General features: G+C 49.1%; 1 protein-coding gene across 8 annotated transcripts in view; it reads right to left on the bottom strand.

The window, feature by feature from the left end:
* Window positions 1-8,916: 8,916 nt before the first annotated feature.
* Window positions 8,917-17,459, bottom strand: part of COL14A1 (collagen type XIV alpha 1 chain) — a 232,282-nt gene continuing 223,739 nt past the window's right edge. For 5 of the 8 annotated variants that reach the window (XM_070477487.1, XM_070477489.1, XM_070477485.1 and 2 more), the window contains 3 exons: window positions 13,383-13,460; window positions 11,346-11,501; window positions 8,917-9,768 (listed from right to left, as the gene is read on the bottom strand). In XM_070477487.1, coding sequence (XP_070333588.1) covers window positions 9,689-9,768; window positions 11,346-11,501; window positions 13,383-13,460 — 314 coding nt within the window. In that variant the 3' untranslated portion in view covers window positions 8,917-9,688. Of the gene's footprint in view, window positions 10,557-11,345; window positions 11,502-13,382; window positions 13,461-17,459 lie in introns of those variants that run through there. The other 3 variants (XM_070477486.1, XM_070477490.1, XM_070477492.1) reach the window with 3 other exon arrangements.

The raw sequence follows: 17,459 nt of genomic DNA, 5'->3' as shown, positions 1-17,459 counted from the left end.
AAAATATTAGAATGGGTTGCCATTTCTTTCTCCAGGGGATCTTCCTGACCCAGGGATCGAAACTTCGTCTCTTGCAGCTCCTGTATTGACAGGCAGATTCTTTACCACGAGCACCATCTGGGAAACCCCCAACAAATAGACACATGTATTGGATCTTCCTCCCTGTTTCTGGCACAGAGCTCTTTAAAAACGTCCGCATTTCCTAAGTGATGAAAGCCACAGCGATGTCTTTTGCTATGGATGGTAGGGAGGGGGTGAAGGCTGGAGGTGGGAATACCCATGAACAACCAATGTTTAGTCAGTGATGTTCCATTCAGTGCCCATGTAAGGAAGCCTCCATAGGAAACCAAAGGTCAGGATTCCGAGAGCTTCCAGGCTGGGCAGCAAAGACACATCCTCGTGTCGACGTGCTGAGCGCAGAACTCCACAGGACAGAGGCTCCTTGGCTCGGGGCCTCGCCCTGGGTATCTCTTCTTCTGGCTGTTGATTCATCTCCTTGAATTTCCTCCGCAATAAACCAATAACCAAGTGAGGAACCTGAAGGTTACTGAGCTCTGAGCTGCTCTAGCAAAGCCACAGAACCCCAGTGCGGGCACGGAGGCGGTGGGCATGGAGACCCGATTTACAGGCAGACACGCAAGTGATCACCTGGCTTTGTGACTGGCCTCCGAGACAGGGGCCACCTTGGGGAACTGAGCCCTTAACCCGTGGCGTCTGACGCCAGGCCGGGCTGGTAGGGTGGGCGCGGAGGTAGGCGGGCGGGCAGGGTGGGCGCCGAGGTAGGCGGGCGGGCAGGGTGGGCGCGCGGGTACGCGGGCGGGCAGGGTGGGCGCGGAGGTACGCGGGCGGGCAGGGTGGGCGCGGAGGTACGCGGGCGGGCAGGGTGGGCGCGGAGGTACGCGGGCGGGCAGGGTGGGCGCGCAGGTACGCGGGCGGGCAGGGTGGGCGCGGAGGTACGCGGGCGGGCAGGGTGGGCGCGGAGGTACGCGGGCGGGCAGGGTGGGCGCGCAGGTACGCGGGCGGGCAGGGTGGGCGCGCAGGTACGCGGGCGGGCAGGGTGGGCGCGGAGGTAGGCGGGCGGGCAGGGTGGGCGCGGAGGTAGGCGGGCGGGCAGGGTGGGCGCGCAGGTAGGCGGGCGGGCAGGGTGGGCGCGGAGGTAGGCGGGCGGGCAGGGTGGGCGCGGAGGTACGCGGGCGGGCAGGGTGGGCGCGGAGGTAGGCGGGCGGGAGGGTGGGCGCGGAGGTACGCGGGCGGGCAGGGTGGGCGCGCAGGTACGGGCACAGCTGACAGCGTCCCTGGGGCTGGAGTGGTGCGCGAGGCTGCGTCTGGGGAAGAGGCGGGGACCGAGAGGCGACGGGAGGCTCCCTGACTCACCCCAGGAGAGGCGAGCGTCAGTCAGCACCCCCCAGTCCTCTGGAACCCAGCGCCCTCCGTCTGACGCCTCCAGGCCCCTAGAAGACCGGGGAGTCCCCACATCCAGGGCGGCAGACAAGACGAACACACTTCCTAACTCCGGGGCTGGAAACCCTCAGACATACTTCACAGGCCTAGGACACGTCACATGGCTATAGAGGCAGTCTGGAAATGAGAGTCTAAGCTGTGCGCAACAAGAAGAGAATACAGTTTTGTGGGTTTTTGACTTTTTATTTTGTAGTCTGGGTTTAGCCAGCTAAGAGCGTGACAGTCTCAGGTGAGCAGCAAAGGCGCTCAGCCACACATCCTTGAATCCCCTCTCCCCCAAGCTCCCTGCCACCCCGGCTGCCACCCAACGCCGAGCAGGCGTCCCTGTGTGCACAGGAGGTCCTGTCGGTTATCCGTTTTAAACATAGCTCTGTGTACATGGCCATCCTGAACTCCCTAAACACCCCGTCCCCCAGAGACCGTAACTGCATCTTCTGAAGTCTGTGAGCCTCTTTCTGTTTTGTAAGCAAGCTCATCTGTATCATTTCTTTTTAGATTCCACACATAAAGGACGTCATGTGATATTTCTCCTTCTCTGATTTACTTCACTCAGGATGACATTCTCTAGATCCATCTGTGTTGCTGCCAATGGCATTACAAGAAGAAAAGAGAGTTCTGGCTGAGGCTAGACTGCCTCTAACTCAGCAGCCAACAGGCAGGTCCCTGCACCACAGAGGAGCTGCTGGGCTGCAGCCTGCAGGCCTGTAAGACCTCCGCCCACCCGCTCCAAGACCGAAGAACGAGGCGGAGTCAGTGACAGCGATGTCAGTGGGTTAACAGATCTCACACATCTGGAGCAGCATCCCGCAGTGGTGCCCACCATGGGCAGCAGACTGCAGTCAGGCATGGTGCAGTCTCCACCCCAGGAGAGAAGGGAAAGCTGCCCGTTACAGGAACTGACCGCAGGCTGCTCATCAGTTACCAGGAGGCTTGCAGATGGGCAGGCCTCCAGCCTCCCTTTGAGAACAAGTACCAGCAGGGGCTGGGGGCGGGGAGGGGAGGGCGCCGCGCGAGTCAGGTGTGCACGATGCAGGCACTGGGCCTGCAGCGTTAAGGAGGGAGCGAGAGAACAGCCACCTGGGCTGGCCTGACCGCACAGCGTCTCCGGTGACACCAGGTTTAGGGAGATGAGAAACCCAGTCTTTAATCAGCTGAAGGAAGAATGTATGGCAACAACTCCAAGCTAACAAGGTCCCTCATGAGTAACTGGGCTTCCCAGGTGCCGCGGTGGTAAAAGAATCCGCCTACCAATGCAGGAGATGCAAGTTTGATCCCTGGGTCGGGAAGAGCCTCTGGAGGAGGGCATGGCAACCCCTCCAGTGTCCTTGCTGGAGAATCCCATGGACAGAGGGGCCTGGTGGGCTCCAGTCCAGAGGGTCGTAAAGAGTCAGCCACAGCTGAGCACGCCTGGCGGTACAACACTCGTGAGTAACGAGGCAGGTGGCGGGTTCCAAACTCGGCTGACCTTGCTGCAGTCAGTGACTGACAGGCATACAAATTCCAGATGAAAACAAGGAGATATTAAGGTTCAGAAATGGTGTCCAAGCCGTAATCTTTGCTCAGCTGTGCCAGCAGAAACCCTCAGTCTGTCTGCACACGGCCAAGCTGCTGGGGAGCTGGGAGACCCGGTTCACCGTCCCTTGGATCACTCTCCAATTCTCGAAAGCCATCTTCAGCCTTGCAGGTACAGACCCGATTCCTTCAGAAAGCACTGCAGGCGTGGACCGTGGCTATTTCGGGAGAACGGTAAATCGCCCCAGTGCTGTGGACAACCCACACAGAACTGCTACCTGCGCAGTCAGCTTCTGAATTGCATCCACTTTTTAGCTTTTCTGTTGTCTACCGCCCTCAGAATTGTGGCTCTCTGCTGGTCTGATGGAACATGCTCACACTCGGGTGAAATCAGAGCCAGAACTCGTCGGCAACACTCCAAGAATGAGAGCAGGCAGCCAGAGACGAAGGTTAGTTAGCAGGGCTTCTGCTTGTGGTGTCCAAATCTGATAACCGGAATGTTTGCCAAAGAGCTCTGTGAAGTTCAGTCCTTTCAGTCTGCACACCTGCCCGCTCAGAAATATAACCATATATGTGAGAAAGGATAGGTAAGGTGAAAACACATGAATTTTCTAATAACCAAATTCTCTTCAACACATCTATTCAATATCTGAGCACACTCAAATAACAGTGCTTTCTCAGAGTGAAAGCTGAGCTGGTTAACGATTTTGTGACATGAGCTTTAATTTAGGATATGATGGGGATACAGTTTTATCAGGAGTCACGACTCTGGGTCAGATGACAGGACGGTGAACAATGGAGATGAATGTCTTCAGTGAGTACACATTCTCTATCTGACTCAGCTTAGTTTTGTTACAGTGTGAAGTTCATCTCAACCTGAAGAAAAGATATTTTCACTTCTCTGGATTCTGTTATAAAACTTCTTTTAAGTTAGGAAGTTCAATTTCACTATACTGGTCATGGTAATCTTTTTAATCAATAAGTTCAAATGTAATTAAACATTCTAGAAACAATGAAATATGCTATTCATGCCAGCACATGTTTTTTATTAGGAAGATACAGAGAAAATAAACCATCACTAACATTTCTGCACCTAGGAACAAGCAAATTGGCCCACCCCTCCCACTGACCCTTCGATTCTGCTTTTAAAACAATCACTGCCTCTGTTTTTCTAAATACTGGTGACTCGTTCTTCATTCACTCATATCATTTATTATGGTAAGGGTATTAAAAAGCTGATAGTTTATTTTTGTAAGGTAGGATTTTGCTCTGAAATCTTCTGTGATTTTCCTGTAAAGTGTTAAGCTTCTGAGTACACAGGTTTATTGCAAAATACTTTTCAAAACAATAGAGAAATGTTAAACAGGAACAGTTAAGTGAAAGTAACACTTTGCACAAGCCCGTAACCAGGAGGTAAGCATGGTTAAGTGTCTGGAGTTTATTCATCCCAGTTTTCAATATGGATAGAACAGAATAGTATTGTATAATAATTTGTAATATTTAATTATAAATTATAATATTTAATAATATTGTAATATTGTTCTGCACCTTACTTTTTTAATTTTATCAAGACTTCAAGCATCTTGTGTCAGCCAAACTTCTAATACAATTATTCAGTCTGATAAATAATGTAAAACTGTTGCAAATATATTCATGCAGTTAAATTTTGTTAAGGATAGTTATTCTAGAGAGTATAGAATAACCAGAACTTTGTGACAAAGGAATTATCTAAACTCTGAGCTTGTTTAGCACAAGTGGACCATTTGCATCAGTGTTTCCAATGCTACATCAAATCAGAACAAAAAGTTACTTTTTAAACCAAATATTTTGGTTCCGTCCTTGGAAACGTCCATTCTGCATTTGCACAGCCCTTCTTATGGTGGCCAGGCCCACAGGGACTCAGTCCTGACAGCTGTCACGGTCTGAATTAGTCATCCAACGTCATTCCCCACCCACCTCAATTCCCTTGAGCTACTATCCCCTGTAAACACTGCACTCCGAGAAAAGCAGAACCACCTCAAACCAGCTTGCTGTTCTAAAATCACTCTCCTTTCCTCCTCAAGTCTCTGTCTCAGTGAAATTCCCATTCACTCAACCTCCCAGACTTGCCGTCGTGAAGCCATTTTTTCCCTCTGCCTATCATCGCCCAGCCTCCTGTCCTCGGTCATGAGGACCTGCCCGCAGCCTTCTCCCTCAGCAGTTAAAGCCGCTCCCCCACTCCCATATCACCACGGTCCAGCCAGTCAACTGAACCCCTGCACCAGGCATCGCGGGATGGATGTATCGGGCTGGCCAGAAAGTCCGTTCAGGTTATGACAACCCCGCTAAAGGAGGGGCCATGAGTCAGGGGAACAAACCTGTGAGAATCCTTCCTTTGTCCCTTCCAGAGATGTGTATCACCCTAAACTTTCTACTTAGTGCGTTTGATCATTTGTAAAAAGGGAACACTTAAGCTATCTTGTGCAAGTCAACTTAATACATCCAGAACAGAAGCTAGTATATGGGAGGTCGTCCTTAAATGTCTTTCTCCTTCTTGCTCTTTCCCCACACCAGCCTGTCTTATACACCACATAAAAACTGTGCCTTCAAGTCAGAAGGCCAATCAGGTCACTTACCTACTTAAAGACCCCCACTGACTTCCTGCTGCTTTCAGGCAGGAATCTGAACATTTTATCATGCGATAGATCTTCCAGCCTTGTCCAAATGACCTTACTTGCTTCAGCTTAAAGCAACCTACATCAGCAAGCCTGCCTTTGCACCCCCTCCACTATAACGCACGGCTGAACCCCCGTGAAGTGAAGGTGACTCAGTCACGTCCGACTCTCCGACCCCATGCACTGTAGCCCACCAGGCTCTTCTGTCCATGGAATTCTGAACCCACGGTAGACACTAATTAAAAGTCTGATGGATGGATGGATGGATGCCCAGAGATGGACAAGTACATGAACACAGGAATACATTTACAGAAAGACAAGGTTTATTTACTTATTATAAGTACTTATTAGTGATGCATATTTCTAAAATTTGAAGATGGAAGGCTTCCTTAAAGTCCCTTAAAATGCACAGAGTGTGTAACTCTCTGGCTGCTCTCGTTTTCATTGGAATATATTTGACTTACAATGCTGTAGTTTTAGGCGCACAGCAAAGTGAATCAGTTACACACACATGCACCCACGCTCGTTTTTAGACTCGACCCCACACAGGTCATCACAGAATGTGAAGCAGCGCTCCCTGTGCCGCTCAGGAGGTCCCTGTCAGCTGCCTCTTTTGTGTGCAGCCATGTATATATGTCAGCCCCAATCTCCCAACTTACCCCTCTCCCTAGTGTCCCCCCTGGGGACCGCGCCTTTGTTTTCTACCCCTGTGACTCTATTTCTGTTTAAAAACCTCTCCCCCACATTCCGAGATACTTAACAGATCTGATTTGCAAGCTTCTAAGGAGCTGATCCGAAGAAGGCAATGGCACCGCACTCCAGTGTTCTTGCCTGGAGAATCCCAGGGACGGGGGAGCCTGGTGGGCTGCCGTCTATGGGGTCACACAGAGTCGGACACGACTGAAGCAACGCAGCAGCAGCAGCAGCAAGGAGCTGATCACACATTCCTGGGCATCACTGCTGTCTCCCGAATGTTCCGGCTTATAGTGAGAGCAAAGTCACTCTTTCCACTGCAGACGGGGTGCAGGGTCTGACTCCGATGACAAGCCACACCGCGCTAGCATGGGGTGACTCTGCAGAGCCTCTGCACAGCGGTCAAGGGCCCAGCACACTGTGGGCGGCCTGACGCCGCCTAGAGAGTGCTCACAGGCAGAGCGGGAGCACGGAGGTCAGAGAACAAACCAGGTCAGCAGGGGTGGCAGGACCGTGGTCATGGGGGTTACCAGGTGGTGGAGGGGGTTCAGGGAAGGCCTCACACAGGAAGACGAGCCGGGTCTGATTTCAAAGAGTATGACTACAGCACTTCTTTGAGACAGTTGAGAGAAGGTGGAAATTAAATGTTAGTCTGGAATAACTGGGGGCTTCCCGGGTGGTCCAGCAGAAAAGAATCCACCTGCAATGCAGGAGACGGTGGTTCAGTCAATCCCTGGTTTGGGGAGTTCCCCTGGAGGAGGACATGGCAATTTCACTCCAGGATTCTTGCCTGGAAAAGTCCATGGACAGAGGAGCCTGGCGGGCCACAGTTTATAGGGTCACAAAGCGTCGGACACGACTCAGCGCGCGCGCACACACAGATTGCTCCTCCGAGCTTCGACTCGCACTCATTACCTCCTAAACTGAACTCTTCAATCACTCTGTCCCAAGTCTGTAATTCCAGAAATCAGGAGTTTCTAACCAAATTAAAATTCTGAAGAGCAATGTCCTTTTATGAAATGATTACTTTCAGAAATGATATAAAGTATAAGTTAATGTATCAGTATATTCCTGCCAAAATAGGTAAGTCAATAAAAATGCACTTCAGAATCAGCTTTTATTACAAGGCAAAGTATTGTAAACATAAAAATCTTGAACTTGAATTACACCTTTTATTATGAACATTTCACTCAATAAAAATCTCATGAACAGGGTCCAACTGATGACAAATTCCAAACTAATGAAATGTTCCTGTAACTTAAATAAACAAATTTAGATCACCAAGTAAAATCAAAGCCAAGTTTATTTGCACAATTCAAGAATGATATGAATGTCTAGAACCTCTAGTGGTTGATCTTTCACCATCTATAACAAACTTTGAGTGTATTCTGAGTGACACAGTAGTCCATGCATTTCCAAGGACCGAACATCAAGGCATATAGAATATCCTCTCTACTCCCGTGTTTAAGACCAAGAAATCTGAGATGCAAGGAAACTCGGTGACGGACGACGCAGCCCGCCAGCTGTGAGCACTCAGGTGGCTCCGGGTCAGGCCGTCCGGTCTTGTGCAAGCTTCCCTTCTCATTAGCCCTGCTTTCTGTGTGTGGAAGCATGTGCGTAACTAACAGGGAACCCCTGCTGGTCACCTGCTCACCATCTGCTTTCATTTCCTGCACAGGCATCTGTGCAGGAAATATTACCTGGATCCCCCCCAAAAAATGTTACCTGGATCCCCAAAGGCAACACGTAGACATTTTTGTTTGAATATTTTGGATGAAAAGTTCTTAAACCAAGCTGTGTGGTAAGGGGACCCAAAGAAGTTCAAGAGTCACTGCTGATTCAGGAAGAATACAGCTTCTGGTGATAAAGGGCCCTGTCCCAACTCCTGGCAATTACCTGTCAATAGATGCTACAGGAAAAAAGGGAGATACATTCAGTTTAAGTTTCTCTTTCAAATTTCTATTTTCAACAAACAATTAATAGAACCCAAAATGTTTTTCAAGCATGGGTTTCCCTGGTGTCTCAATGGTAAAGAATCCACATGCTAATGCAGGAGACCTGGGTTCGATCCCTGGTCTGGGAAGATTCCCTGGAAAAGGAAATGGCAACCCACTCCAGGATTCTTGCCTGGAAATCCCACGGACAGAGGAGTCTGGTGGGCTACAGTCCACAGGGTCACAAAGAGTTAGCGACCAAACAACAAGTGTTTTCCTTTATGAGCAAAAGGCAAATTATAGTTTTAGAATTAGAGTCTATTAGATTCAACCTCATTTCCTCTTTGTTTCCTAGAGTTTTAAAGGTTTTTCTTAAGCCCAAAGGATAAGTTCTTCAGGCAAATATTTATTTAGCATCAGTCTTACACTTTCAGTTACTGCTGTCTGGTGGGTTATAAATGAATAACAGAATTCCGCCGGTCGCTTAGGCTCAAGACAGTTGCTTTTTTTCCTGTGAAGTGCCCTACCACACTCTGAACGAATGAAAGCCTGACTGTGCGTCCAAAGGCAGCCATCGTTTTCTGGTTACACCTCAGCCAAGACAACACAAGTTTAAGGTGACACAGAAATGGAGTAAAATAAAAAGAATCAACATATGTACATTGTTTTAAAATTTTATTTGCTTATTAAAGAAAGGTTGGAAATAGGTTTGCAAAAACACATCTGCATGTACAAAGTAATCCATGTGGTTGTGGAGGGCACGCTCTGGAACACACTGCTGGGCCGGCTGGCCATCGAAATTGGGACTCTCTGGATCAGAGTCAGTGGGAATGCATTAGGTTATACGTCAAAAGCCACTGGAAAGAACTGAATCTAGTCTCACAGTCGCCAAATTCAGAAAGGCCGTATTCTAACACATATTCTTGGATACCAGTGAAGCTAGTGACCAAGTGATCTCAGAGTTAGATCAATTAATTAAGCAAGAGGTAGTTTCTCCAATCATGTCCCTTTTTTTCTTTTCACCAAGGTCATTCCTAGAGGGGATAAGGATAAATGACATCATCTTTGAATCCCTTTGAATTCCTGTTCTGGGGCCCCATTTCCCTCAAATACAGTCATTTCTGTCTTGTTGCATTTTAGGACTCGCGGTCACCTGACGCAGAAAGGATTCCAGAATTCAACTTTAGGGCCAATCTTTCTCTGAGGACATCATTAAAACAACAAGCAGAAATCAGTACTGTGGTGTATGGATTAAGGAGTTTCTTTTTAATACACTTTTCTGTTAATATAACAATATTAACAGTGTCCAAATAGGAGACGCAGGCTGATGCAACAAGCCCCCAAAGGAAGCATACCAACCACACGGTGACCTCCCTCCCGGGTCCGTCGCCTTACGCGCCTTCGTGGTCGGTCCTCCAAGCTCCGCCGAGACTGTCAGATCCCAGAGCCCCACAGCTCTATGGCCTCCAGCTCATCCTGGACAGGGGTGAACTCTGGCTGGTCAGGATGGGGAGCTGGAGGGGGAGAGTGGGGTGGGGGCTCGACAGGACCCAGGAGCCACAGGTTGGTGCCCTCCCCTCCTTTGGATCCGCAGAGGCACAGGTTTGGTCTCTAAAGTACAGAGGTATCCTGCTTGGGTAGAAAGTGAGAGCGCCCCGCTCCAGCAGGCTGTGCGCACCTTTTCCAGGAGGTTCCAGATGGTTAGTAAAAGAAGGGTCAGGCGCACCGCAGAAATGGTTAGCCAAACTGCTTAAATATGACGTTTTATTTACAAAAGAAAACCCGAATATCAGCAGAGTGACGAAAGAAAAATAAAATTTAAAAACCAACCTCATGTTAGAAGTCCAACACCAGGGGACAGGAGGCAGAGGGGGGTGATCAGAGGAGAAAGAGGCAGCAGGGGACCAGGAAGAAGGACGCCCAGCAACGTGTGTGCGCGACGGGAGAGGAGAGGGCACCGTGGAGTGACTGCTCCTGCGCTCCTCCTGGGGAAGTCTGGGACAACTCTCGGCAGCCAGCCTTACACCTTCACCCAGGCCGATACGGACCAGTCGGTTTTTGCGACAACTGACACGCGACTTGGTCGAGCTCCAGTCTTACCGCGGTTAAGTGTTTGGAGCAGGGAGGGCAGGAGATGAGAGGCTGGGCAGGTGGGGAAGTAGGTGGGCAGGGGAGAGGCGTGCCCGTGGTCAGGGGCAGGGCTGGGTGGTCATGGTCAGCAGGACAGTTCTGTGTCTGCCGCCAAGAGAATCAGAGGGAAGAGCTCCATGTCAGTGTTGGTAATCATTGTAAGGGACCAGATCTTAGTGAGAGACAGAGGAGTTTGAGAGAATGGGGAGGGAAGAGACGAACAGAGAAAAACACATCAGCACGACTCTGACCAGTCCCTCTGGGAAATAAGGCTAAACTTCTTATAAAGCAGAAAACTTCAATTCATTGGCTAATAGTTTTATTGCCCCAAAGCAATCTCTGAACCTCTCTCCTGATGCTTCCAAGAGTGACTATGTTAGAAAATGTCCCGTTATACAACCTTCTAGCCTGGAGACCACAGATGTTCTTAGGAAGCATAATTTTTTCAGGATCTCAGTTCAGTAGTTAATAAGAGGCAAGGCCAGTGTGGCCACTTTTGCTTCTTAAAATAAACCCTGGTCATTTAAAATGCATGTGGTGGGAAGGATGTCACCCGATGGAATCTCCAGGTCTCTCCTAACTATGGGGAAAGTTCTAAGTTTGAGGTGTCCCCAAAGCAAGAGTAAAATTTAATAGGACATCATGGCCACATCACAGAAGTAACACAGCAGAAGAGGCCCCAAAGAATTATCAGATGTGTCTCTCAATGATCACATATGAGGTCAGAGGCCATCTGCGAGCAAGGCAGACTGAGATGGGCACTCTTTTAAATTTCCCCTTAAGAGGTGACCTCCAAATAATTTGCACTTCACAGGAGAGGCTTCTGGACAATTTAAAAGGTAGGGAGCAATTCGAGCTCTGTTTCCTGCTCAAAACAGGCCTGCTTTTCAGAGGCTCCCCCCACCATTATGGTACTAAGACAGTAAGATGTGCTCAAAGTCCACGAAGGGCTGACACTTACCTCCCACGCCGTAGGCAGAACACGAGGAAGGGTCGCAGTATCCAGGCTGGCCGGACGGACCCTGTGGTCCAGGGACCCCCAGGTGACCTGGTGGACCCCTTGGTCCAGGAGAACCAGGGGGCCCCGGGCTTCCTGGCCGACTCTCCCCAGAAGGCCCTAAGGAGAGTCCACCAATGGAAACAGTTGGTATCTTCTCATCACGGGTGAGGTTTCAGACCACCAAGTAAGCTAACGCTTACAAGAAGCCATCTCACACGTTCTGACAACTAGGGTGGTCTGCTCTTTCTAATCAGTGAGTTCTATTCCTGAACTAGATCTGCTAGACAGAGGATCACACTGCAATCACACGTTCGCCTGGAGGTCAATGCTTTCAATCAGCTCAGGAAACTGGAAAGCAAAATGCATTCTTTTTCATCACCTCTTGAGTATCAAGGGAAAGGGGCAGGCCACCACCAACCTGGTGTCCTCTGCGGAGCTTCCATCCCCAGGGCAGGCTCCCAGGGATCCAGAGTGAGGACGCGTGCAGACACACACGTCTCCACACACACGAACACACCTGACCCCAGTGCAGGCTCCCAGGGATCCAGAGTGAGGACGCGTGCAGACACACACGCCTCCACACACACGAACACACCTGACCCCAGGGCAGGCTCCCAGGGATCCAGAGTGAGGACACGCGCAGACACACACGTCTCCACACACACGAACACACCTGACCCCAGTGCAGGCTCCCAGGGATCCAGAGTGAGGACGCGCGCAGACACACACGTCTTCACACACACGAACACACCTGACCTCAACCTGGCAGCCCCTACTGGGAGGTGGCCCCAGACGATTGAAACAAATTATTCTAAGTTTGAGAGAAATTATACTGCAGGAGAAAAATGAAAATTCTGAAATTGGACCCAATATATGAATCCAACCTTTCTTTAGGCTAGCTTGTATCAATTGAGAATGTAATACTGAATAAAAATGAGAGGGCGATTAAAATTTTTGTGAATTTAAGAAGTATGTCAGACTGGAATTTTTCTGGCTCATGTGTTTGTTTTGTTCCAGATCTGGATTTCAACAGTGTTTCAAAGGCCTTTTTCAATTAGAAATGAATCTCTTCTACTAGAACCAAAATGAAAATCAGAAACACATATCACCCTGTATTTTAAAAGTGTTGCTAATCTCTGGTGAATCCAGTTCCATTCAATTAACATTCACCAAGCATTCATTCTGTATAAGGCATGATCTAGATCAGTTCCTCATACAATCTCTAATAACAGGAGTATGTATATTCAAAGCAGACCTATTGCATTAGGAATCTCTCCTACAAAAAGTATTTTCCAAAATCATCAATAGGTTGGCAAGAAAAACCAGTAAGTCATTAGATTCAATATGCTTAAGACTGGGATTGTAAATACCAGTAGGATTGAAAACTTATAATTCTAATAAACAAGTAATGCCATCTGGAGACCAACCTAAAAGCACATAGTAAAATTCACAAAACCCAAAACTTGCGCAAGCCCCATGCAGTGAGATGACCGCGGTGGCAGAAACTGTGAGTGCTCATCACACGGCCATGTGTCCCCTAGGTTTTGAGCCTCCAGGCCCTTCAGCTGGGGCTTGTGACTAGTCCCAGCCCGTGGACTATAACCGGAAAGGACATCTGTCATCCTCCATTCAGGAAGCTGACCTTTCTCCTCACGGCCCTTTGCTCTAAAATGAGGGGAAAGTCAGCCTACCCACATCAAACTTTGGGTACGTGTCAGTCAACGAAGCATCTGGGGCTGATTCATTACTGCAGCGTAGCCTGGCCCCAGCCTGACCCGCAATCAGTAAGGTGCTCACACGTGTTCTGGGCCTGATGAACAGGAGACTCCTCACTAACACGCTGGCCTTCCAGTGAAAGGAACGGCACGCAGCGCCGCTCCAGCCGGCCACATGGGTGTAACAGGGAAACATGGCCATCTGCCTCGCCTGCAGTGTCAAGGGGACTCTGAAGACTTGGGGTCTCCATCCTGCAGTTTGCTGTTGGGCAGGAAGACTTACCTGCTGGCCCAGGGGGGCCTCTGGGACCTTGAGTTCCAATGCCTGGATTTCCTTTCTCTCCCTTCACGCCAGTTAAACCTAGTTGTTGTTGTTGTTTAAAAAGAAAAAGGAAAAGAAAAGAAAGTTCTCCTTAAATGAAATCTGGGTAGTTCTGTTTTTCCTGGGTTTCACAAGGATCTCTCTGATGAGGACAATGAGGGTTGATTTGGGGTTACGTTACCACGGGGCTTTTTAAATTGAATCCTGACACTGGGGCCTTTGCACACCCACACACAGAAGGCTGGCTGTGTCTGAGCGTGTTGTCTGTGTTTGTCACAACGCAAGTTTACAGTCCTCCCCCCACTGAGGTGGCCCAGCCCACTGGGATCTGGCCGGCGTTTTGCACACACGGGCCATCGGACTGATGCGGCTGGCACTCCGCAAGGAGCACAATAGAAATAACCGGTGGACATGTCTAACATTTTCCTTTGGGTCCACCCTGTAATGTATCTGCAAAAGGCATGAATTATAATTAGGCAGCAAAGCTCTACAGAGCCTGAGTTTCCATTAAAAACTTGGAAGCTTCAGGGAAAGCCTGTGTTTGATTTGGCTGATTCAGCTCCATAAAAATCTAAACCTATTCATGTTTCTTTTCCACTGAACAAACCTCTTCTTCCAAACAATTTATGGTGCTATTAACAAACTATACATTTTCACAGGCAGGAAAACAAAGAAACATACACTCTGACACCTCATCGTCCCAACAGGCCCTAACACAAGACTCCTGGACAGGTGGCAAGGCCGCACGGAGGCCCGGCCCGGCACAGACGGCCGCGGCGGCGCGGGGTCCGGGCTGCCGTGGCTCGCAGCGCAGGAAGTCTTCAGTGTCTGTTTTCATACGCACAACAATACTTTGAATTAATAGGATGCAGAACTACACCTCTTTGCAATTGCAAAGAAATTATGTGTGAGTTGGGAAAGCCGAGGAGGGAACATACCTAGAAGAAAACAATCAAATTGACAGGCAGCCGGCATGTGACTGGTCTAAAGTGTTTAAAATCACAAATAACTTTTTTTTCCCTTCTAAGTGCAATGTGTATTCACCGTAGACAAATTAGAAGACCCAAGAAGCAATGACTCCAATCCTAGAAAACAACCACTTTTGACATCTTGGTTTGTAACTTCCAGAAAGAAAGGTATTGCTGCAGTATTTGCTCTGGGAATAGCAGGTTTTTCTACACTACACAGATAAAGATTGTCCTTTGATGTCTGCTGCGTTCCTAGTGACTACTTTTTGGGGTCAAGGTGCACCGGTCACCTTTTAGAAAAGCTCCTTGTTATCGGTCCTCGGGGCTGCTCCCCTGCAGCGAGGCTGCCCTAACACGCGTGCGTGCTGCACGTGGCCTTGGTAGCACTTTCTGAGCTCACCAAAGGCCAGAGCTGCAAGGAGAAGGCGGGGCGCTGACTGCGGAGCCCCGACCTCCTGCTCCGAGGCCCACTCTTCTAGGAGCTGACAGGAGAGAGTGGCTCCTCAAAAGTAAAACCTACAGCCGCATCAACACTTAACACTCCACTGTTAAATCCAGTTGTTCAGAAAACCATCCTGAGTCTACTGGTTGCTATTTGTAGCTGCTAGCTTGGCTGACTGGGTAAGAGTTGGCGTGGGCACTATTTCTAATCAGAGGGAGATGCTGCCTCGCTTGAAGTTGTGCCCTAACACCCAGCGGGAATTCAGCAGAAACCGCCTCTTCTGTGAGAGTTGGAGCCGCTTTCCCCATAGGGACGCACTCACTGTTAAAGAATTAGAACTCGAGAAAGGACGCCGCTGTTAACGGCAGGCTGCATGACTAACGGCACGGTGACTCAGGCCTCCCGTGACCTTACGGTACCCACTGATCTATGCTAAGGAGACGGCTCCCCCGGGACCCCCCATGAGAGGGAGACGGAGGAGATTTGGCTGAAGGGGACACTCAGGAAAGAGTCCCTGCGCAGAAACCCGACGAGTTTCCTGACCGACCCTGTCCTTCTCCACAGAGAAAGCAGAAGGCGGGGACCACTGTGGAGCAGGGAGTCTGGTTGTTTAAATTTTCTACCTACGTAGAGAAAAACAAGTGGCATTTGATATTATCTGCAATACAACCCAAAGCAGGAGAAGAAGGTCCTCACAAGAACGTTCCAGCCCCTCAAGATGCTTAGGGCCACCTTCAGCTGGCAAAGAACCTGCCTGCAGCCCAGGAGACCCGGGTTCAATCCCTGCATCGGGAAGATCCCCTGGAGAAGGAACTGGCAACCCGCTCCAGTACCCTTGCCTGGGAAGTCCCAAGGACACAAGAGCCTGGCGGGCTACAGTCCATGGACTCACAAGAGTCGGATATGATTCAGTAACTAAACCACCAGATGCCTTAAGAGAAAAAAAAAGAAAGAAAGAAAACTGTAAGGATATAGTTATATATATACAGAGAATTTTAGGTTTCATTATCCTTGACCTTATGAAATGTTCCAACTACATATAGCCTAATATGTTATATGTTAATACTTGCCTATGTCTTCACTTGTGTTTCTCAGACTGAAGGAATACTCATGAAGCTGAACTTGGTTATAAGTCTCTTTTTTTGGAATGAAAAAACCATGTTAAACATCCTTATTTAAGTAGCTAAGTGAGGACTGAGACGGAAGGCCAGGTTCAGAGACCTCAGATCTCTAAAAAGAGAACGGGAAATACTTTTTTTTTAAAGGAGCTTTTTTGATGTGGATCATTTTTAAAGTCTTTGTCAAATTTGCCACAGTATCGTTTCTGGTTTCTGTCTTTTCGGCACGCGGGATCTCAGCTCCCCGAGCACGGATCGAACGTGCACCCACTGCCTTAGGATGTACAGTCTCAACCACTGGCCACAGGGAGCCCCTGGGTGTCTCTGATAAGCCTCGCAGGCTGTGATCAGAAGAAAGGAAGTCAAGTGTTCCAAAATGTCAACCAGCAGCTGTTCCTGAGACGGCACTGGAGTCTGTAGACCGAGTGACTGCCTGCAGCCACCGCCCATGATAAGGTCCCTCACGCGTCTCTCTGGTGAGGGTCCAGGGTGGGGCCGCTTGGTGCCAAGAGGGGGTCTGCAGAGCTGAGTGCCTGCGCCCTGTCCACGAAGACACGGGGACTCCTGAGGCCACGGCTTAGTCCCTCCTGCGATACCCGTCCTACTCTGGCCGTCTCCACAGATACTTCTCATTCTCCAAGACTCAACTCAAATCTTCTCTACACCCATAACAGGCAGAAGCACAACAGATCCAAAGGGCAAGGATCACCTATTTCATTCATGCTATATCCCCAATATTTCCAGGTGATGGTGGTTTATTGCTAAGTCATGTCTTCTTGCAACCCCACGGACTGTCCATGGGATTTCCCGGGCAAGAACACTGGAGTGGGTTGCCATTCCCTTCTCCAGGGGATCTTCTCGACCCAGGGATCGAACCCGGGTCTCCTGCATTGCAGGAGGATTCTTTACCAACTGAGTCACCAGGGAAGCCTGTAAATATGGAATGCTTCACGAATTTATGGTGCCTTCCAAAGAGCACATAACTAACAGTATTTACTGAATGAACAAATGAATGAATGATTTGCTTCCATATTATCTGCGCCTCCCTTGGCACTGATCCCATCGCATTGCTTGTTTTTACGTTCATCCGGCCTGGAACCAGGAGCCTGCTGACTGCAGGGATCATGCCTTATTTATTGCTCCAGCATCAGATCCAAGCTCTCACATAGTAGGTGGTCCAGTAAACACTGGAAGAATAACGGGATGACTGCATGTCTACACCATCACGCAGAGGATGGTTAAAAGCAGACATGACCTTTGAAGGATCAACAAACAGAATTTCTTAGGCTGGAAGCCTGCTTTTACTTTCACATGCGTGGCTTTTGTGGAAACTGTTTTTTCCTAACAAGTTCCTTATGGGGCCATATCAACTACTTGCGTCATTTAGAGATGAATATCATGGAGTCCAATCAAATTGGAGTTTCTGTCATTTTTTTTAAAAAATGAGTGTAGCTGATGGAAATGAAGACCTAACTTTCCAAAAATATGATTTAAGCTAAGATTAAAATAT

The sequence above is a fragment of the Odocoileus virginianus genome, chromosome 15, assembly GCF_023699985.2.
Source record: "Odocoileus virginianus isolate 20LAN1187 ecotype Illinois chromosome 15, Ovbor_1.2, whole genome shotgun sequence".
In the NCBI taxonomy this organism is placed as follows: domain Eukaryota; kingdom Metazoa; phylum Chordata; class Mammalia; order Artiodactyla; family Cervidae; genus Odocoileus; species Odocoileus virginianus.
Note: the sequence above shows the minus strand (reverse complement) of the source record. Positions and strands in the feature narration are given on the sequence as shown.